The sequence below is a fragment of the Rhipicephalus sanguineus genome, chromosome 4 (assembly GCF_013339695.2).
Source record: "Rhipicephalus sanguineus isolate Rsan-2018 chromosome 4, BIME_Rsan_1.4, whole genome shotgun sequence".
In the NCBI taxonomy this organism is placed as follows: domain Eukaryota; kingdom Metazoa; phylum Arthropoda; class Arachnida; order Ixodida; family Ixodidae; genus Rhipicephalus; species Rhipicephalus sanguineus.
This window is the reverse complement of record NC_051179.1, coordinates 43206930-43225188: the sequence shown is the minus strand read 5'-3', so window position 1 is coordinate 43225188 and position 18259 is coordinate 43206930. Positions and strand designations below refer to the sequence as shown.

At 46.8% G+C, this 18259-nt stretch overlaps 1 protein-coding gene across 2 annotated transcripts; it reads left to right on the top strand.

Moving 5' to 3' along the window:
* The first annotated feature begins 14 nt into the window (after positions 1-14).
* Positions 15-15427, top strand: LOC119389843 (ice-structuring glycoprotein). 2 transcript variants are annotated; one of them, XM_037657243.2, is made up of 10 exons: positions 15-511; positions 3771-3977; positions 4400-4480; positions 5141-5483; positions 7440-7519; positions 7650-7707; positions 10086-10202; positions 10904-11024; positions 12191-14170; positions 14996-15427. In XM_037657243.2, the coding sequence occupies exons 1-10, from the start codon at positions 54-56 to the stop codon at positions 15097-15099; spliced, it is 3549 nt and encodes a 1182-aa protein (XP_037513171.1). In that variant the 5' UTR covers positions 15-53; the 3' UTR covers positions 15100-15427. The 2 variants fall into 2 exon arrangements, with proteins under 2 accessions (XP_037513171.1, XP_037513170.1); XM_037657242.2 differs by having other exon boundaries at positions 12188-14170.
* Positions 15428-18259: the final 2832 nt, after the last annotated feature.

The following is an 18259-nucleotide window of genomic DNA, read 5'->3' as shown; positions in this document are numbered from 1 at the left end:
TGCCGTCCTGGCTGGATTGTTACCCCCCTCGGCGCGCAAGATGCATTGTAGACATGTTTGATACACTCAGTGCCGAAATTCAACGTTGGAATATCATTTGTGCGTGCTCGTTGTGTGCGGTGTGGCTCGCGGGTTTCCTGACGGTCTACTCTGCGACGGCGTTCGTCATTCTGTGGAGTGGAGTGAATTATTACCTGCACAGGCGGGAGGAAAACTTGCGCCACCGTCTATCGATACTAGGCTTAATAAAGCATGACAAACGTGAGCGGAGAAGACGAAGCGAGATCTCGCAACGCGCGGTTTGTGCGAACAGTGCGACACCGTCGCGGTTCGGCAGTGTCTCATTCGACTATTCGCGCGTGACACCCGGGAATAAGTTTGACACCCCTTCGCGCCGCAGCGGCGAGCTGAACTGCGGTGCGTACGGCCTCTCTTCAAGTCCGGTGTTGATGAGTAAAACCAATATTCTCAACCGATCGTGCCAAAGTACTTCTACGCCGGCGCATGGGAGGTGAGTGATTGCGCGCCTCAATACGGCACACGCTGTTTGCGGCCGGGTCCGTTTCGAATTTGAATGAACGACGTGCCCGCCATAAAAGTTGGCGCTTCCGGCTCGAGTAGGAGTAGCGAGTGGCTGGTTTCTGAAATGTGTCCCATTCCTCCTCCGGTGTATCGTTTCACGTAACCTCTCGTGCCGATTTCGAAGCTTGGCGCGTTTTTTCTCCTTCTTTCTTTCGTTGTAGATACGCGCAATGCGCGTTTGTCTGATGCCCGAGCTCACGTGGTTCACTGGGCACGCTAGTAGTACACGCAAAACGACTGATATCAGAAACTGGCCTTATCCAGCGTTTGTGCTTGCTGAAGGCACAGTGTAGTAGCTGCGAAAACAAGTTTCCATATCAACTGCGTTAAATTAGGTGGCATAAATTTTCGAAAGTGTTTTCGTAATATTTAAACCGTGTAATTATTCGCTGATAATCTTTCACTTTCTCTGAGCCTGCTTTCCCATATCTGACAGACTTCTTTCGCACTCCTTTATCCATTAAATTACGTGTCGTGCTCGCATATCTGATATGCTGTTTTATTTAGAGAAATCGAGGTCATCATGACTGCCCCGCGAGACCATGTTGAGAGCAAGCAAAAACACGTGTCACGGTTGTAGTTCTCGGTCATGACTCATGACGTTGGCGTGTTATTCCAAATGTTAAGACATAGAGAGGAGAAAACGTGAAACAGATTATTGCAGGCAACCATACCTCCACATTTCATTCATCTCTCTCTCTCCCTCCCACTTGTTATAATTTCTTAATTATTTTTGTTGCACCTAATAGTTACTCTGCCAGACTTAACTTCACGTGGAATACGTGTGTGTGTCCCATCCTCTTTCTTGTCTTCATCTTGTGCGCTTAAAACTTCATTCGTGTACATCAGCGTAGCAACAGTTGTCCTCGGATTTTGTTTGTTTCAAATAAAATTACTGCTGCAATCTTCTAAATGTATCCTATTGCACAGAGTCTGAAGTGTGCGCGCCGTGAAGCTTGTGAAAGTTTAGTGAGACTAGCCCTTGAAGACTGACTAGTTTGGGAAATATTCGAGGGCAACATTGCTTACCATTTGTTTTAACCCCTTGCCTGCTGTTAACAGAGATCGGCGGTTTTCGAGTGCACTAACCTAGAGAGTTGAGCTGTATCCTGACAGGCATAGAGTTTCCTACAATGCTTACTAGAGGGAACTGTGGCGCTAATGCTGCGGGGGAACTAAGGAAACGATGGAACATGTACTGATTGAATGTGGCGATATTCACCCAGGTATACGTGTGGGCACGAGTCTACATGAAGCCTTGGGTTTTAGGGACAACAATGGAAAGCTGAACACGTCCGCGATAGAAATAAGTAAGAGACGGTTAGAGTATTGGTGGCAGAAAAGTAGAGATAAAGTACAAAAATAAATAACTGGGAAAAAAAAAAAGGTCATTCTGCCTTAAGAGGCAGAGAGATGGACCGTGAATTTATATTTTTTGGTATAATAACGTAGATTTAATCAATGTAGATAAGGCATTAGGACAACATGAAACAAGGAAGTTTATTTTTTTTTTCTTTTTTTTTTTTCGCCTTCGAGCCTGGTGGCAGACATGTCACCGCCCCGTTATAAAGGGGACGCTCATAGCATCCATCCATCCTATGGGAGCTGCAACGCATGGTGCTTCCGCCAGCATGGGAATGATGGGTAGTACACGGATTTGTCTAAACTTCGTTCTTTTGGCTCCGTTTGGCTTCGTGTCGCCTGCATCCGCTTTGTCGTAAAACGAAGTTCAGCAAAAGTCAGCAGTTCCACTACACCACTTTAACCTTTTTAGGCTCACCAATTCAAACCTGGTCACGAAGTTCACAACGGTTCATTCTTTTACCCGAAACAAACGCCACAAGCGTATTCGAAGCCGCAAGCACGAAGATTAGGCAAATCCGTGTACTACCCATCATTCCCATGGTGGCCTGAACGATCGCAGCGCCAGAGTCCCCGCTAGTTAATTTTAAGAAACTCTATGCTTACAGGTACTCGATACAAACAGCTTGCTGACCCTGTAATCCAATTCCCATCCATTGAAACTGTTGCATGGAGTGAACCTTATAATCTGGCTGGCTATAGCCATCCTGACTGAAAAATGTCGGGTTCATTTGAAAGGTGGAAAACATTGGGTAATACTAATGCGTTGCAGTTAACTTACAATGTCAGTGTTTATGGCAATTTCCTATCATAACTGCTACAGCATGACCATCTGCTGCAATGCTTATGAATGTGACAGCGCTGTTGGGACAGAATGCACGGATTAACCAGCAAGAACAGTCGCATAAATTTTCCGCTCCTGAAACTACAATGCATATCACCTCTGGCCAGTTTCAACTAGCCGTGGTTTGCAGCAGTTAGACATAATGACATATCATATATTAATGAATGCCTGTTTGAAAAGCCCAGATTTAGCAGAGCACGGTTCATGAATAGAGCTAGGGCGAGCGTGCAAACACGGACACAGGAGAAGAAAATAAGACAACCTGACATTCATCAACGTGACAGCCATAACAGCGATTGCGATTTTGGGCAAACTGCTATGTATATTGTATGTAATGATATTAAAAAGTGTTCCTCTGTCGCATAATAGGGCTTGGGTATGATAGCAGGAACGTGCAAGACCGTGGCTTTCTGTACATGCACGGCACTGTGTCACGAAAACCACCTGCGTAATTGACTGGGATGTGTCGTGGTCCAGTGCCAATTCACTGGCACTGTGCATACTTTTACCCTCATTAATAATGTAAAGTAGTTTTTGAAGAAATATGGCGAAGGTATCGATAGGCACACGGCCATGCATTCCTGTTTAACATATCTGAGCTTTGTCACAAGAAAAGCTAATCATTTTGTAGCCACCTTATTCGCCTTTTCATATCCAAAGACACTTAGTATGTGTGCCTCTGAGGTCTGCTAGCATCTTGCCAAAATAATGTCTTTTAATATTGTCACATAAGTGTTTGTGCCACTGTGAACTAGAAGACACTACTAGCCGAAGTTAAAGTGTCTCGGGAGAGGGCACTTCAACTGCTGGAGAGGGCACCCTGAATTATACAGTGGCCACTTACTCAGTCGACAAGGCTTCTAGGTACCAGGAAGTTTCTGCTGCATACTGTGCATAATCAGGCTTAAACAATAGTGTGTGCATGCAGAACAAGATCATGCAGTTTAGCTTGCGGTTGTTCATTGACGTTTGCTCGTTCCAGGAGGTCCCACCTTGACTGGCTCCCAGTCACCACCCGGAGGCACCCAATCCAGCAGGAGAAATACTCCGTGGGGAGCTATCCAGTGGTGTGTCTCAACAAGTCTCCGCTGCCACTGGCCAAACCATTTTCATCGCCAGAACTGATACCAGCAGTGAAGGTCAAGATCCTGCCTCTGACAACGTCCCACGTGCAGAACCAGACGTTCGGGTACGTCCCAGCACCGGGAACGTCAAAGATACGTTATACGAGGTGCGTTTACGACAAGGTTTAGGCTATAAAGACTTCTAAACACGGGGACAGATTACTGGGCTAGTTGGCACAGATTCGTCATGGAAAAAATGAGGGACGGTGTTCAAGGAGAGCAGTGCAAAGACAGAAAGGGAAGGAGCTTGTGCTTTAGCCGAAGATCCATGGATATGCGTAGGTTCACGTGTTCACTATGCCTGCTTTGTGTTCCCCGTGACATTCCGTTTTGACAAATCTGTGCTCCGAGCACTAGAGTTCATTTACAAGTGCTGTGCTGTCGCCTTTATTTTTACTCTAGATTTATCTTGCAACTCGTGCAAGGGGTGTTTATTCAAGTGCATGCCGTTTCACATATCGTTACTAATTTTTTTTTTCCTGCGCAGCCACCCAGCAGCCAGTGCTGAAGCTGACAAGCAGGATCCGTGCTCCACTGAGAGTGTCATCCAAGCTCTCAAGGAGAGGAGGTCAGTAGACATTTGCAAAAACCATTCAGCATTTGTCACTTTTTTTTTTTCCGAACGTTAAAAGAAACGATGGAGAGCAGAGATGCCAAAGCAAAATGGCGATTTCTCTCATGTTGGTAAATCGCCCTTCCACAACACCAAGAGCGCCACTCTTCTGGCAAGGATGCTTGGTGAGCCACAAAACGTGCAGAAAAGAAATACAGGTGGCGAGGCCACCTAGAAAGTTTCTGCAAATGATTGAACTGAGCGCTTGTCCTGTACGGTTCATTTTGCTTGTGTTTTTTGTCTCTCTCTCTTTTTGCATTTCTAAGTTTTTGCAAATGGTTGAAGTGAGCACTTGTCCTGTACAGTTCATTTTGCTTGCGCTTTTTGTTTCTCTCGCTCTGAAGCTCTAGAAGTATTTCTTTGGTATGCTCATGCCACTTTCGGATGGATGAGCATTTTTATTCTTCAGAAAACTTCCTGTGCCTCATTTATTTTCCACGGAACTTACTTGTTTTCATTTTCAATGTTCTTGTTTTTGTTGCTGCGCGCTCGGATTGTGTGCATTCGGATGCTGGGGTCCCCGTCAGGCAGAGCACATCTACGTTTTGACCTTGTAATCGAGCCATTTTATTGTCTGAATGAAGAGCTTAAAAAAAAAATTGCCATCGCCTACAGGAAGCGGGCGTACCAAGATGGCCTCGACTCGACAGGCCTCAGCCCCAGCCAGGTGCAGAGCAGCAAGCGATCGCGGCGTGAAAGCCTCTGCCTGCCACAGATGCCGCCATTCACACCGGTCGTGACGTCGGTGGGCGGGTTCGGGCCTCCCTATCTGGGCTCACCGAGCAAGAACGCGGTGGTGCGGGGCCCCGTGCCTTCTTCCCTGGTGCCGACACCCGAGGCGACCTTCAAGCGAGGCCGCCTGTGTTCTACATCAAGTCCTCCGGGCTCGGCCAAGCGGCATCGCAACAATGCCATTGCCATCTCCTACTGCTCCAGCAAGGGAATCCTGCAGCAGGCAGTACTGTTCTAATAATAATAATAATTGCTGGGGTTTTACATCCTAATACCACGATATGATTATGAAAGACGCCACAGTGAAGGGCTCCGGAAATTTCGGCCACCTGGGGTTCTTTAACGTGCACCTAAAACGGCCAGTAGGAAAATCCAGGAAATCGAAATTTCTGTGCATGATCTGGCCACATTGACAAAAATCCAACCCAATCCGATTCAGGCTTTTTGCGAACTCATTGCATTAAGTAAACCAATGGGCCTTTTTTGTTTCCGAAGAGCATCTCCAGTGGAGATCACCGAAATCGAAACTGGTGGCCTGTGGCCTCCAAAATTGTCCGCCGCGGGCCTGTCGGCAATCTCGAAGGCCTGCACTAGCACCTTTCTTTCGGGGAAACATTTGCAAGTTTGTGACACCAGATGTTGCTTGGTCCACACCTGTCGTCACGTTTTGGCCACCAAAAATCATGGCGCATGCCTCGTCGATGCCGGCGTGCATGTGCAGACCACCTACCCGGAAGAGGCCCATTTAGGAGGCGTTGATGTAAACGTGCTGTAAGATCTCGGTGATACGAAGCCAGCTGATGCGAGTTCGTGGAATTACCCAGCCGAATTCCACTGTGTCCGATGGGCCAAAATTCAGATGTTACGAACACTTTTCCGCGTCGCGGTAAGTGATACGAACTTTGGTAACAAACCGTCGAGCGATGGCCGAAAGCAGCATTGCTGGAAGCTTCGGAAGTATGCGCGCAGCGAGCGCACACACTGACGGAACTGTGGTTACCATTTGCCACAACCGCTGTGGATGAAACCGCGGTCGCTCTTGACACGATCATGTATGGGGACGACGAAACGGACAAAACTCTGAAAGTGCACACGTGTCGAACGCTCACCCAGTCCAAGTGATGCTGCTTTCCAAAACACTGTGGAAAAAACCGCGGCAGATGGGATCATAGACAGCAACAAACGACTTGGTTTTGAAGGCACGCGCACTGGCGGATTGAGAACGGAACTACCATTTGCCGCAACCGCCGCGCACGAAATCGCGGTAGCTGTGCCGTCCCTTATTGGTTCGTTCACGTGTGTCCCAGAAAGACATACGCGAGTTCTCTTGACGGAAATCGATGTTTTGTGCATATATCGCGGTTTGAAAACCGATTTTGCTAGCTTTTTGATCGTACGGAATTGCGGCCGATACAAATATTTTCGCTCTCGCTTGAGATTCACATCACTGAGATTCTACTGAAAACCCTACCTGCGTTGTTTATCAGCCATTGTAAGACTGCAACGCTGATGTTTACGCTTACGGCGTTGTTCGGGACCCCCACCCTTTTTCCGTGTGTGTGTTTTTGCTGTTGGAAAAAGAGGGGGGGGGGGGGGGCAAGGTAAATCAGCGTGCCTACCCCCCCACCCCATTTCGGAAATCTCCTGGATTCAGATTCCTTGAATTTGGCAGGTATGCATTGGTGTTGTAGCTTGCTTACCGTAGTAAGACAGGTTAGAAGGTGATGTGTAAGCTTTGTGTTTTGATTAAATCCTGTTGAAACTTGTAATAGTGCAGCAGTCCCAACCGTGTACCAAGTTTTGTGCTACTGTTTCGTTAATTTGATTCGGACACAACCTGTGACACCAGCAAGGATATGCATTATTTAATGGCGTCAAACTCTCGTTAATTTAGAACATATTTCACCTCACCTCGGTTAATTCAGACGATTGACAGAGTGTGTTGAGCGTAAAACACCACAAAAGTACAATGCGAAAGAGTAAAAATGGCACTAGCGTGAAACCAAACAGTGCAGTTCACATAGCCATCAGCGCGAATGCCATAGTAACAACGGGCCTACAGCTGAAGATTCTTCTAAGGCATGTGTTGGGGCATGAAGCTGTTGATCACTTATCAAATGTTTTACATTGTGCCATTCTTTGGGGGTAGTAATTTCTTTTTTGCTTCATTGTGCTGCTGCAGAGGAACAGCCAGTCCCAGAAGCGGAAAGCTGTGCCGTCTGACTCGACTCCACTCTCAAAGCAGACCAGAAAGGAGTACAGGTGAGGATAGTGAAATTGGCTTTTCATACTCCTCTCATAATTGCTCTTGCCGCTGTTGGCCTTAAGTAGTTGAGTTGTGTATTGTGCTCACATTGTCAACGTCACTTCTTTTTTTATTCTCTCTTCTTAGGGGATCTCAGTCGGATGAGGAAGAGTCGACGGAAAAGATAGAGGACAGCAGTAAAGAAGTAAGCTCTATTTCCACACTAGGCACAATGATGCACAAAGTGAAACTACGATCCCATTTTTGCGAGCCCAGCCTGTCATGGCATCTCGGTACAATTGAATCAATACAGGTCACGGGCACACTTCTGAGCGCCTTGTACACATGTGTCTATGCGTTTGTTTTTACCAATTGTGACCAGTAGTGGCAAAGTAAAAGCGTTGGATTTAAGAGTTTTGGGGGAAATTCGACCCTATCCTTAACCAATTTGTATTCGTTAAACTTGCAGTGTGTGACGTGTTGTTAAGGGGGGAAGCGGGTCTTTGAGACCGAAATCAGAAAAAAAATCGAATTTTTGAAAATGTTTTATTTGGATTCTGCCGCTACTGATGCATAACCTCGCCAAGTTTCATGCGTCTTAGATCAGTATTTTAGCCGTGACAGCATTTTATGTGCCGTCAGCGAGCTAAATTTTTAGCGATGAACGCGTAAAAAACGGGCTTATTCAGTGCCGCGCTGTTGCCGTTCTACGTTACCTACGGCAGCCATCTTGGTCGCATTCGAAAGAGCCGCGCTTTTTCTTGAATATCCCGCCGCCCTTGTTTCCGTCCACTCAGAATTCACGTAGAAAATCCGCGCCAAAAAAGGTCCCTCCGCGTGAGCCTATTGGCACAGTGAGCCCACGTGACTAAATAACGCCTTCCGATTCGTCGGGCCTCCCGCGCTGTCTGCTACAGTGCACGTAAAGCGGCAAGTTGATGTCGCCGTAGTATAACTGTGTTGTTTCTCGTCGATTTACGTCCGTAAAGTTCCAACCCGCGCAAGCTGGCAAGAAACTGGAGCAGGCGTTTTTATCATCCTCAACAAAGACTGCACGTTGCGGCGGCTTACTGGCACGGCGCCAAGTGAGCTAGACGAAGTGCGCCGCAGCCGCCGGGAGTGAATTAGGCCTACGCTCTCGGCCGCGTTTTGGAACTTTGATCGTGGCGAAGCCGTATCGAAAGTTGCGCAGCGCTCATAAATTCGAAAAAAAAAAAAGAAGCGAGATCACGGCTCGGGTGCATCAGAAGCGCATCCAGCGGAGGACGGCGTGGTGGCGGAACGCGATTCATCGGTCGAAATGCCGACTTCACCTGTGTCGGCGGCCGCCTCGACGACGTCAGTGATAGGAAGCGTGGTAGAAGGATCGACACGACGTTCTGACTAGCACCGATCGTGCGCAACAGCAGAAAAAGACTGAAGATAAGATCTCCGGCTTATCGGCAACTTCCGCTAGCGAGCGCAAGCTGCGCACGCTCGCTACAGCGTGCGAGGGCTCTGACCCGTCGGCGGCTAACTACGGCATCGTCGACTTCTCCGCAATCAACAAACTGCTTGAAATGACATGCACTGGGGCCGTTTCGATTGGAAAATGTGATAGGCTACTCTCCTGGTGTCTTCTAAGGCATTTATTTGCAAAGTAAAGCATTTTTACTTGTGTAGCGCTCCTTGAAGATACAGAGTTTTGTTTTTTGCTTTTTTCTCAGTTTCAATTTTTTGGCCACCTTTCATTCTTTTAGCGAGCGTTTCTCAGCTTTGGTACACTCGATTTTGATCATTTTTGTATTACTGAAAAGCTGGATGTTTAGTGAGTGCAACAAAGTGTCATATGTTACTATAGAAAAGCGTAAGTTTTTACAAGAGAGAAAATAACAAAAATACACTTTCTCGGTAATCGAATGGCAAATTTTGAAGCTTCATAACTTTTGTTGTAGGAAAGCTAGAACCATGAAATTTGCTTTTTGCACTCTTTGATAACTGTAGAATGCAATGACATTCAATTCAGCAGGATCCGAGTAGCCAATTTATTGAAAAAGTGATTAAACGAAATTTTAATGAATGATTAATTAAAAAAATTGTCGTAAGGGCTACATAAAAACCGAGTTCATATTTGATATTTACACATGTAAATACATGATCACCGAAGTTTTCATTATCCTAACTTAAATAAAAAGATGCTTCATGTCAAAGTGCCTCTTCCCCCCTTAAAGGTGGATTACCTTTGCTGGAAGCACGACCATATTTTACGAAATGTTTGATATGGACCCTTGTGACCACATTGACAAACTAATTATTGCTATCATTCCATTGATTGCAAAATTCTTGCAGCTGCTAATGATTAACTTGTGTATGGACTACTTTGAGTCCTTGATTAGATTTTTATTCAAGAATACTGTTAATCTTTATCAGTAACTATCGCAGAGGCAGGCCCTTCTCCTAAGTTGTTGGAGTAGCCATTACTGTTAACTCTAAAAGCCCCTGTAGCACACATTACTTACCCATTTAGTTGTTTCAGTGCCAGAATTCAGGGATCATCTATACGAGCCTGTGGATAACATCTTTCTCGTCTATTTCTTTTCACAGAATGATCTTCCCTCGGAAGGAGAAGTGTCGAAAGAGTCATCAGAAGGCGAGTCTGTTGATTCCTCCAAGCTGAGGAGCAGAGTCAAGCCCCTTGACTGGAGCACGATTGAAAAGAAGGTACAGAGGCCCAAAGCTTGTTTCAGTGCAAAAGTGGTTCCCCTAGAGACAATACGTCAAAACCTTGTTTTACATTGAGGGATTCACACCTTATAATCAAGGCTATTGTTTCCTCTATGCAATTCGTTTAATATTTCCTGCTTGAAATAGAAACAGTGCAAAAGTCAGAGGACCAATAAAAAAAGGACACAGACAACAGCGCTAACTTGCAACAAGGTTTATTTGTCTTAAAGAAAAAGCGGGAATGATAAAAATGATAGAAGCAAAGCAGAGATAAAAGCCATACATCATCATCATGCCTGCGTGCCGTGAACATCACGCGTACAAGCGTGCTGAAGAAAATCAATTCCTTTCTCTGCTAATGCCATCGAAGCCCTTCTGACACCCACTCTGCCTAGTCTAGCCATTTCTGAAGCCTGATAGATTTCGCGTATCAGCTGGTTCCTTCACATTACCGAGATTCTACTGTATTAGCAGAAATCATTGGAAGCCTCAGATATTAACCAGGAGTTTATGGAGCTGAACCAGTAAGATAACACATATCAAAAGCTCTTTGCTCATTTCAGACATATATAGAAGGACTTGGTTGTTTAATTATGACATACAAGCCAGAGTAGTTTATAATCATTGTTGTACTTTGATGACTCGGTAACCATTGTTGTGCTTTGATGACATGCAAGGTACGCGTGTTGGCATTGCAGAAGCTGGTGTACCCGGAGCACATTGCGACCCTGAAGGAGCACGAGAATGACCAGGCCCGCGATAAGCAGCGGCTCAACCGACTGTTGGGTGGGCTGCAGGACGTCAGTGACCAAACGAATGGTTAGTGCCATGGCAGATAAAAAGCTGCTGTACTTTGGTGTACATTTCACAGTTTACAGGCCCCAGGCTTACCTTATGTCTTGGGCTTTAATGATAATGTGCATTGGGAGATACCTACTGCAATGTGCAGCCATTACTCGGACCCGAGTTGTCACTTGTTATTGTAACAGTGCCTTATGATAGCCATATTGTTATAGAACACTTCATTATTGACTGTTTCTTTGGGCTGCATGTTCTGTGTGGCTACCTTTGACCTGTTCTGTCCTTGTTTTCTTTTTAGGGGCGAAGCTCCTTAGGGTGTGGGTCTGTCCCTCCTCTGTAGTATGTAGTAGTAGTAGGTAGCCACCTCTAGTTCTTGGAGTGTTCACTAGATGGCGCTGTCGTAGCCACCTCTAGTTCTCAGAAAGATCCCTAGATGGCACGGAGGCGCTCGCTGCGTTGCAGATGCGTGCTCTAGTCCACACCCCCCGCTTCGCGAGGCCTACGCAGGCAGCGTCTGCTAGCGAGTTTCTTGATTGAAAAAACCGACTGCTCGCGCTGCACAACCGTTTACTGACCACCCCGTATATATATATAGGCACTGGATTTTGACCTCCAAGGTGGTGCCTGTGTGAGATTTCTCCTGTGCGTGATTAAACAATAAAAATTCACAGCGTACATGTAAAATTAAAGTGAGCTGCTAGTCACCATGACTCTCATCGACCCTTTAGTATAAACGCGCTCGATCTCATGTCGTTGATGATGTACTGGGCAGAATTCACGGAAGATTCACATATGGCGCGTGTCATTGGTGGAAGGCAATCGTTCGATTTAGTACGCTAGGGGGACCGTTTTAATGAAGGGACCACGTAAACCAACAGTACAATAAAAGTTTGATGTTTTAATATATACACGGTGTTTCTCACATGTTTACTTGATCATATACTGGGCGAATTACTCGGAGTATTCACGGTTTACCGATGATTCCCTCTGGAGCTTCGTGTTTCTCACATGTTTACTTGATCATATACTGGGCGAATTACTCGGAGTATTCACGGTTTACCGATGATTCCCTCCGGAGCTTCGCCCCACTCATCATCATTCACCCCGTGGTTATGCTGTGGATTTTTTTCTGTGAAAGTTGTTGCTTTCTAACGGCATTTTCTGTCATTTCTTTCTCGCAGCAGAGAAGACACCAGTTACTACTCAGGCCGATGCAGCGAAACCCTCCACCCTGGAGAAGACAGCTGGCCTCCCTACATTTGGCATTCCAGCTGCAGCCACTTCAAGTGCGACTCTGGTGCAAGGGCTGACAACCAATACAGTGTCGGTGATCAGCAGCCCCGTCATGAGCGCGTCGTCCACTGTTGCTTCGCCGCCCCAGCCAGCCGAGGAGAAAAATCCACCTGCTCTCATTTCTACGCCAGCCACCACCACGGATACGTCCGTTGCATCCGCCGTACCAACAGCAAGCACTGCCATAGTAGCACCGAAACCTCAGTTCGGTGCTGGCTTTTTCAGCTCGAGCTCCACCACTACCGCGAGCACGACTGCCTCGGAAGCAGTCACGCAAGTTGCACCAGCATCACTGCCTGCGACCGCAGCTTCCGCTGCGGCAAACCCGTTATTGGCTGCCTTGGCGAAATTCACATCCCCAAAAGCTACAGAGGCCACCACAGCTGCCTCTCCTGCTGTGTCCCAGTCCTTGCCAACCCCAACCATCTCGGCTGCATCCCTTCCGTCGCCACAGACGTCTGCACTGTCTCTGCCTATCCCATCGGCATCCGCTGCTGTCACTGTTCCTGCTCCCGACGCGGTGAAACCGGCAGCTGGAGGCTTTGTTTTTTCGGGGCCATCACTCGGAGGCAACAAGCCAATTTCAAGTACACCTTCAATCGCTCCAGCACAGCCGTGTTTCGGAACGGCGGTGGGCACGACTGCTGTGCTGCCATCAATGCCCATGTTTAAAGCCAACAACACGAACACCACCGTTGCAAGTGCCACTTCACCGACTCCGGCGCCTTTCCAATTTGGCTCCAACACGCAAGTAGCGAAACCAACTACATCGCAGGGCTTCTTGGTCACTGCATCGTCGTCGCCGGAGCCATTCAAGTTTGGCTCGAGCGGAGGGCTTGCTGCATCTGCTACCACAACAAACACCACGCAGGCCGCGAGCCCATCATTGGGGGGGTTCAAGTTTGGCACGGTGACACCCGTTGGCCCTCAAGTTTCGGCATCCTTGTTGCAGACATCTACTTCGTCGTTGAGTGGGTCAGGCACGAGCATGTTCAACTTTGGGGCTGGCGCTGCGCCGAAATCAACTGCAACACTGTCAGCACCACTCTTTGGTTCAGTGGCTGCGCAGGCTCCGGCCACGGCAACAACGGGTATTGGCACTCAGCCTGCCAGCAGCGGCTTCACATTTGGAGCCGGTGCTTCGGCAGCCAGTAGCACCACCGCGACTACGCAAGCCGGGTTTTCTTTTGGTGCAAGTAGTGCCGCTGCTGCCTCATCTGGAAGTGGTCCGGTCTTCAAATTCGGCACACAGGGGCAGCAACCGCAACAGGCAACCGCTTCGGCTCCGCTTTCAACGGCGACGACAGCCGCCTCGTTGTTTTCGGGAGCGCCATTCAAGTTTGGGACGCCCGTTCCGAAGCAGGACGCGGCGCCTGCAGTACCGCAATCGTTCAGCTTTGGGGCGGCAAGCACCACACCTGCTGCTCCAGCAAATAGCACACCTTTCGCGTTCGGAGCAAGCAGTTCTGGGCCAGCAGCTGCCAGTACCTTCGCATTCGGCGCGCCTGCCACTACAACTGCACCAAGCGCTGCGCCGTTCTCCTTCGGGGCTGGCACTACCAGCACGCCCGCTTTCCCACAGTCGAGCGCCACTTCGCCGCTCTTCCCCAGCGCAGCATCCGTCGGCCAACCTTCTGTCGCGGTGGCTCAGCCTGGTGGATTCCAGTTTGGTGCATCACAGGTGCAGAACGCGTTTGGTGCAGCCACCAACGGCTTGAGCAACGGCATCTCAAGTGGCGCAGCCCAGCCCAGTGTTGCAGCTCCAGGACTGTTCAAGTTTGGTGCGGCCAACAACTCGTCAGTGCCGGCATTCAACTTTGGAGCGTCGCAGTGTGGAACCAATGCCACTCCAAAGCCAGCTTTCAACTTTGGTAAGCCTTCGTCCTCACCATTTTGAACTCCCATTCTCACCGACTTTTCCATTTTTACCATTCCCACAAACATTTGTAGCTGAGCTTTTTGTAACCAAATTTCAATGAAAATAACCATACCTTCATTTTATTCTATAGTAATTGTAAGCATTGTTTCTTACAATGTTACCTAGAGGGAACTGTAGTGCCACCTCCTATGCTAGCTTTTAAATTGCTGCCATGGAAATGACGGTACTGTGACTCTTGTGTTGGCTGGTATTGAATGAGGCTTAGCTTAAATTAATATCTGGATATGGAAGCGCAATTAAAGGTTTCTTTACAAAACATCGTACTATTGAAACCCGACCAATACATTTTTCAGGGGACTGTGTAAAGAAAGTGTAGGAGCCGGAAAATATGAGAGCCATGAAAAGGGGAATACTGAAAAATGAGGGTCTTAGTGTACACAATTTTATTTCAGTGCTTATGCATGACAGCAAAAAAAAAAAAAAAAGTCTACTGTAAATAGTGATAACCTGTCAGTAGACTGGTGGCACAGGAACGAGTACTTTGCCCTGTCTGGCTGCAGTTAAACTGAGCCATTCAGAATGTGCAATTTCAAGTTGCCAATAGAAATTTGCTACTCTTGCCAGGTGCAGTCGCCAGCCATTCTTTAATTGCACGTATGGCCCACCAAATCATAGGCATCTTTTCCATTTGAGTGGCAGTTCTATTTGCAGAGATTCTACTGACTGCCTGTAGGTTTGTGTTCTAGAACTGCAACTGAAGGTCTTTATTGCTGAACCCCTTTGATCTGAGACACACGTATGTTTTGTCTCTCCCCAGGTGCTCCAGCAGCCACCAGCAACCTGTTTTCTATAGGAACGACTTCGTCGCACAGCGAGCGACCACTTGCAAGGCCACGAAGCAAGCGCATCACGAAGAAGTGACGGCACTTAGACACATCTGGGAGGAGGGGAAACAAAATATCATCTGTACAAAATTCCATCTGTTCCCATTGAACGGTTTTTAAATGCGCGCAGATTGTGTAATTAACTATAGGTGTGATTATCACTGCGAGGTTTGAGGCATCGCATCTCGTTGGCTGGGGCCAGAGTTTGTGGTCCCAGCACTGTTTCTTGCCTTTTTGGAGAGTTTATTATGAAGCTGCCACAGATCTGTACATAAGTAGTAGTAGTGAGGTTTTAAAATGAAATGAGATTTTTTTTCCCCTCAAGCAAGGAAAAATAAACAGAGAAGACTTTTGTTGTAAGAAAATCTTCATTTCTTTGTACTTTTTTTTTCTATACATTTTGTGTAGACACACACATATTCTCTCATACATCATCCAGGTTGATTCTTTCTCTCACTGTGATATTATTTAGTAGTAGTAGTAAGTCGGCTTGTGTGAATATTTGAGCAGTTGGAATATTCGAACGAATATTACAGTATTCGAATTCGCTTCAAAACGAATTTAAATTATTCTCAATTTCGAAGTATTCGAAATAAACAGATTTACGTATATAAAACATGTAACCCCCAGTAAAGATGGTTTCACTGCCGTGCAGTGGTGCTATAACATGAACACCTTTCCAGGGGGAAGTCCGCACTGCCGCGAAGCCCCACTTCAAGGTTAAACGATCAAAGTACCCTCACATCGTTTCATCATTTTTAAAATTTAAAAGCTCGTTATACTTTCCTATATGCTCTTAGTAAAACACATCTTAAAATGTAACATATTTTACAGGTTATTACTTCCATTCTACCGAAAGTCAAATCCTGCTACTATTCGAAGTTGCTTCCACTTCCCTTTGAGCCAAAAGGAATGACATTTGCACATGCCTTGTTTTCATTTTTAAAAAATATTGCGCAAGTTAGTTGGGTCATGCAGGGGTGCAACAGCTGCGCCAATTTGATACAATTCCTTATTTTTGCGCCAAGCAGAGCCAAAACTGTGAAATTTGTTGAAACTGCGCCAGAGTGCCCGATCAGCTTCAAAATTTTCTCAGTTGCTCAAACTTTAGCGGGAAATGGAGGCTGCGTTGGTCATCTGCAGTGTGGGCATCATCACTCAATACAGGCGCGCAGACCCTAACGCCCCCGCGAAAGAAAAGAAAAAAAGTCACAGTTTCACCGCAAGCACGAAGCAATGAATGCGATAGCAACAATTACGAAGTGAGGCTGGCAGCAAACTTTTGTATCCAATCTCTCGTAACTCTACAAAACGTTGGTGTAAGAGAATGCGGCCGCTCCAGGGAAAGATGCTCTTTCTGCACAGTGTGTTCGCATTGAGAGCGCAGCACTTGGAAGGATATACGAGCCGCCCGTAAATGGCTGCCGAGATAGCGCGCGCGCCAGCGATCGCTACCGCGCCCTTGAATCAAAGTTGAAAGTTGATGCTCGAGCGACACCCCTCTACCCCCGTCTCGCGTCTTTTCATGCCCGTTCAAGACGGGCGGGGCGTTTCCTCTCTGCTTCGACGGCAGGCCTCCCGAGTGAAGTGGTGTTATTGCATGCACCCTTCAAGCGATGGAGGATGGCTGGCTCGTTTGATCTCTGCTTCAGCCGTGTTCGTCGCCCGCACTCGCGCGCTTTTACCCGCGGTAGAACATACTATGCGCGTGGGGATGTTATCAATTTGGACATTATATGGGACATGACGGCGAAAACCCGTCGAGAGTGTCCATATAATTGCTATCGCAATAAAAAAAGGACAGTGGTTTTCAAATTTTCACATGCTTGTTTTATTGCGTGCAGAACGCTTTTTAAGCCATAGAGTTTATGTTTTAAGCGACTTTTGCCGCAGTACATTGGTGTCCTTGCGGGAAAGTGTACTGGGATTTCAAAGGGGTTATTAGTACTAGCTGTCAGGGACACAGCATATTTTGTTCCTTAATTACTCATTCGTGCACGCGCCGTGTAATTACAAGTACTAGTATGATCGCTGACGTCTAAAAATTATTGGCAATCATTTGGAGCTGCTGTGTATGGCATTTCTGTGGCCTTATACAAAAACGTACACCAGTTTTATTTTTTCACCACCCCCACTTGCTCCTGCTTCACGAATCTCCCGAAACTCGACGTTGCCAGATTCGCAGGCCCACATTAGCATTTGCAGTGCCTGTCAAATTATTTGACAGGCTCTGCAAATGCTAATGTGGGCTTAGTCATTGTTCGCACTGTGGGGTGGCCCAACACACTGCTTTTATTGAAATAGCAGTGTTTCACGTGCACTGTGCACGAGTTAGCTGGTATTGGATGGTTCGTACGTACTTTTGTTTTCTTTTCTAAAATAGGCCGTCTTTGTTTGGGATTTCGTGCTAAAAAATTCAGGTTTTTTTTTTCGTAACCTGCTCCCTAATTTGGATTTTTTTTGCTCTATATTTACAGCCCAGCAGTGGAGGCTGGCTGGGAAACTTGTAGAGCGTTTTTGCGCGTCATCCTATTTGGGCTGTTGCACCCCTGCACATGACAGATATGCTCCTTTTTAGTTATATGTGATACATAATATTCAAATTCGATTCGAAATTATTCGACCAAATCACAGTTCGCTTCGAACCCAAAATTTACTTTTGCACATGCCTAGTAGTAATTAAGATTTTAAAAACCCTTTGCGATACGGCGTCATTAGGAAACTCTACTTACTTTTGCCATTTCCATGTTGCACACAGACTAAAAGCTCGTTTATTTGAACTCGGTTAATTCGAACTTGCAGTTCATTCAGACTGACACCCTGATCCCGGCACAGCCCTGTGTATTTCTATGGGGGAAAACTCCCGATAATTCGAACACATCGGCATCCACAACGGTTAAATCGGACTGGGAGCTCCTGGTTTTCATTGCTCCTCGCAGAAGTCGTCCCAAAGTGATCACAGTGTGTTGCAAAACCAAACCAAAACAAGTTTACTAGAGATGCAAAACAATGGACAGCAGCATTTCTCAGCAGATGAGAATTCGGATGCTGAGCTGGAGCTCTTGGGCAAGCTGCAAACGGTGCTTATGGGGTCACGACAGAAGAAACGCAAGCAAATGCAAATTACTGATTACTTTTAATTTTGATTGCGTTAACTGCCATGTAAAGAAACGTGTTTTTGAGCATAAATAGCGTCA

Coding starts and splice junctions, on each gene's coding strand:
- LOC119389843 (XM_037657242.2), top strand. CDS start 54: ATGTTTGATACACTCAGTGCCGAAATTCAACGTTGGAATATCATTTGT. Junction 7,520..7,649: donor CAGACCAGAAAGGAGTACAG/GTGAGGATAGTG, acceptor CTCTCTTCTTAG/GGGATCTCAGTCGGATGAGG. Junction 7,708..10,085: donor TAGAGGACAGCAGTAAAGAA/GTAAGCTCTATT, acceptor TTCTTTTCACAG/AATGATCTTCCCTCGGAAGG.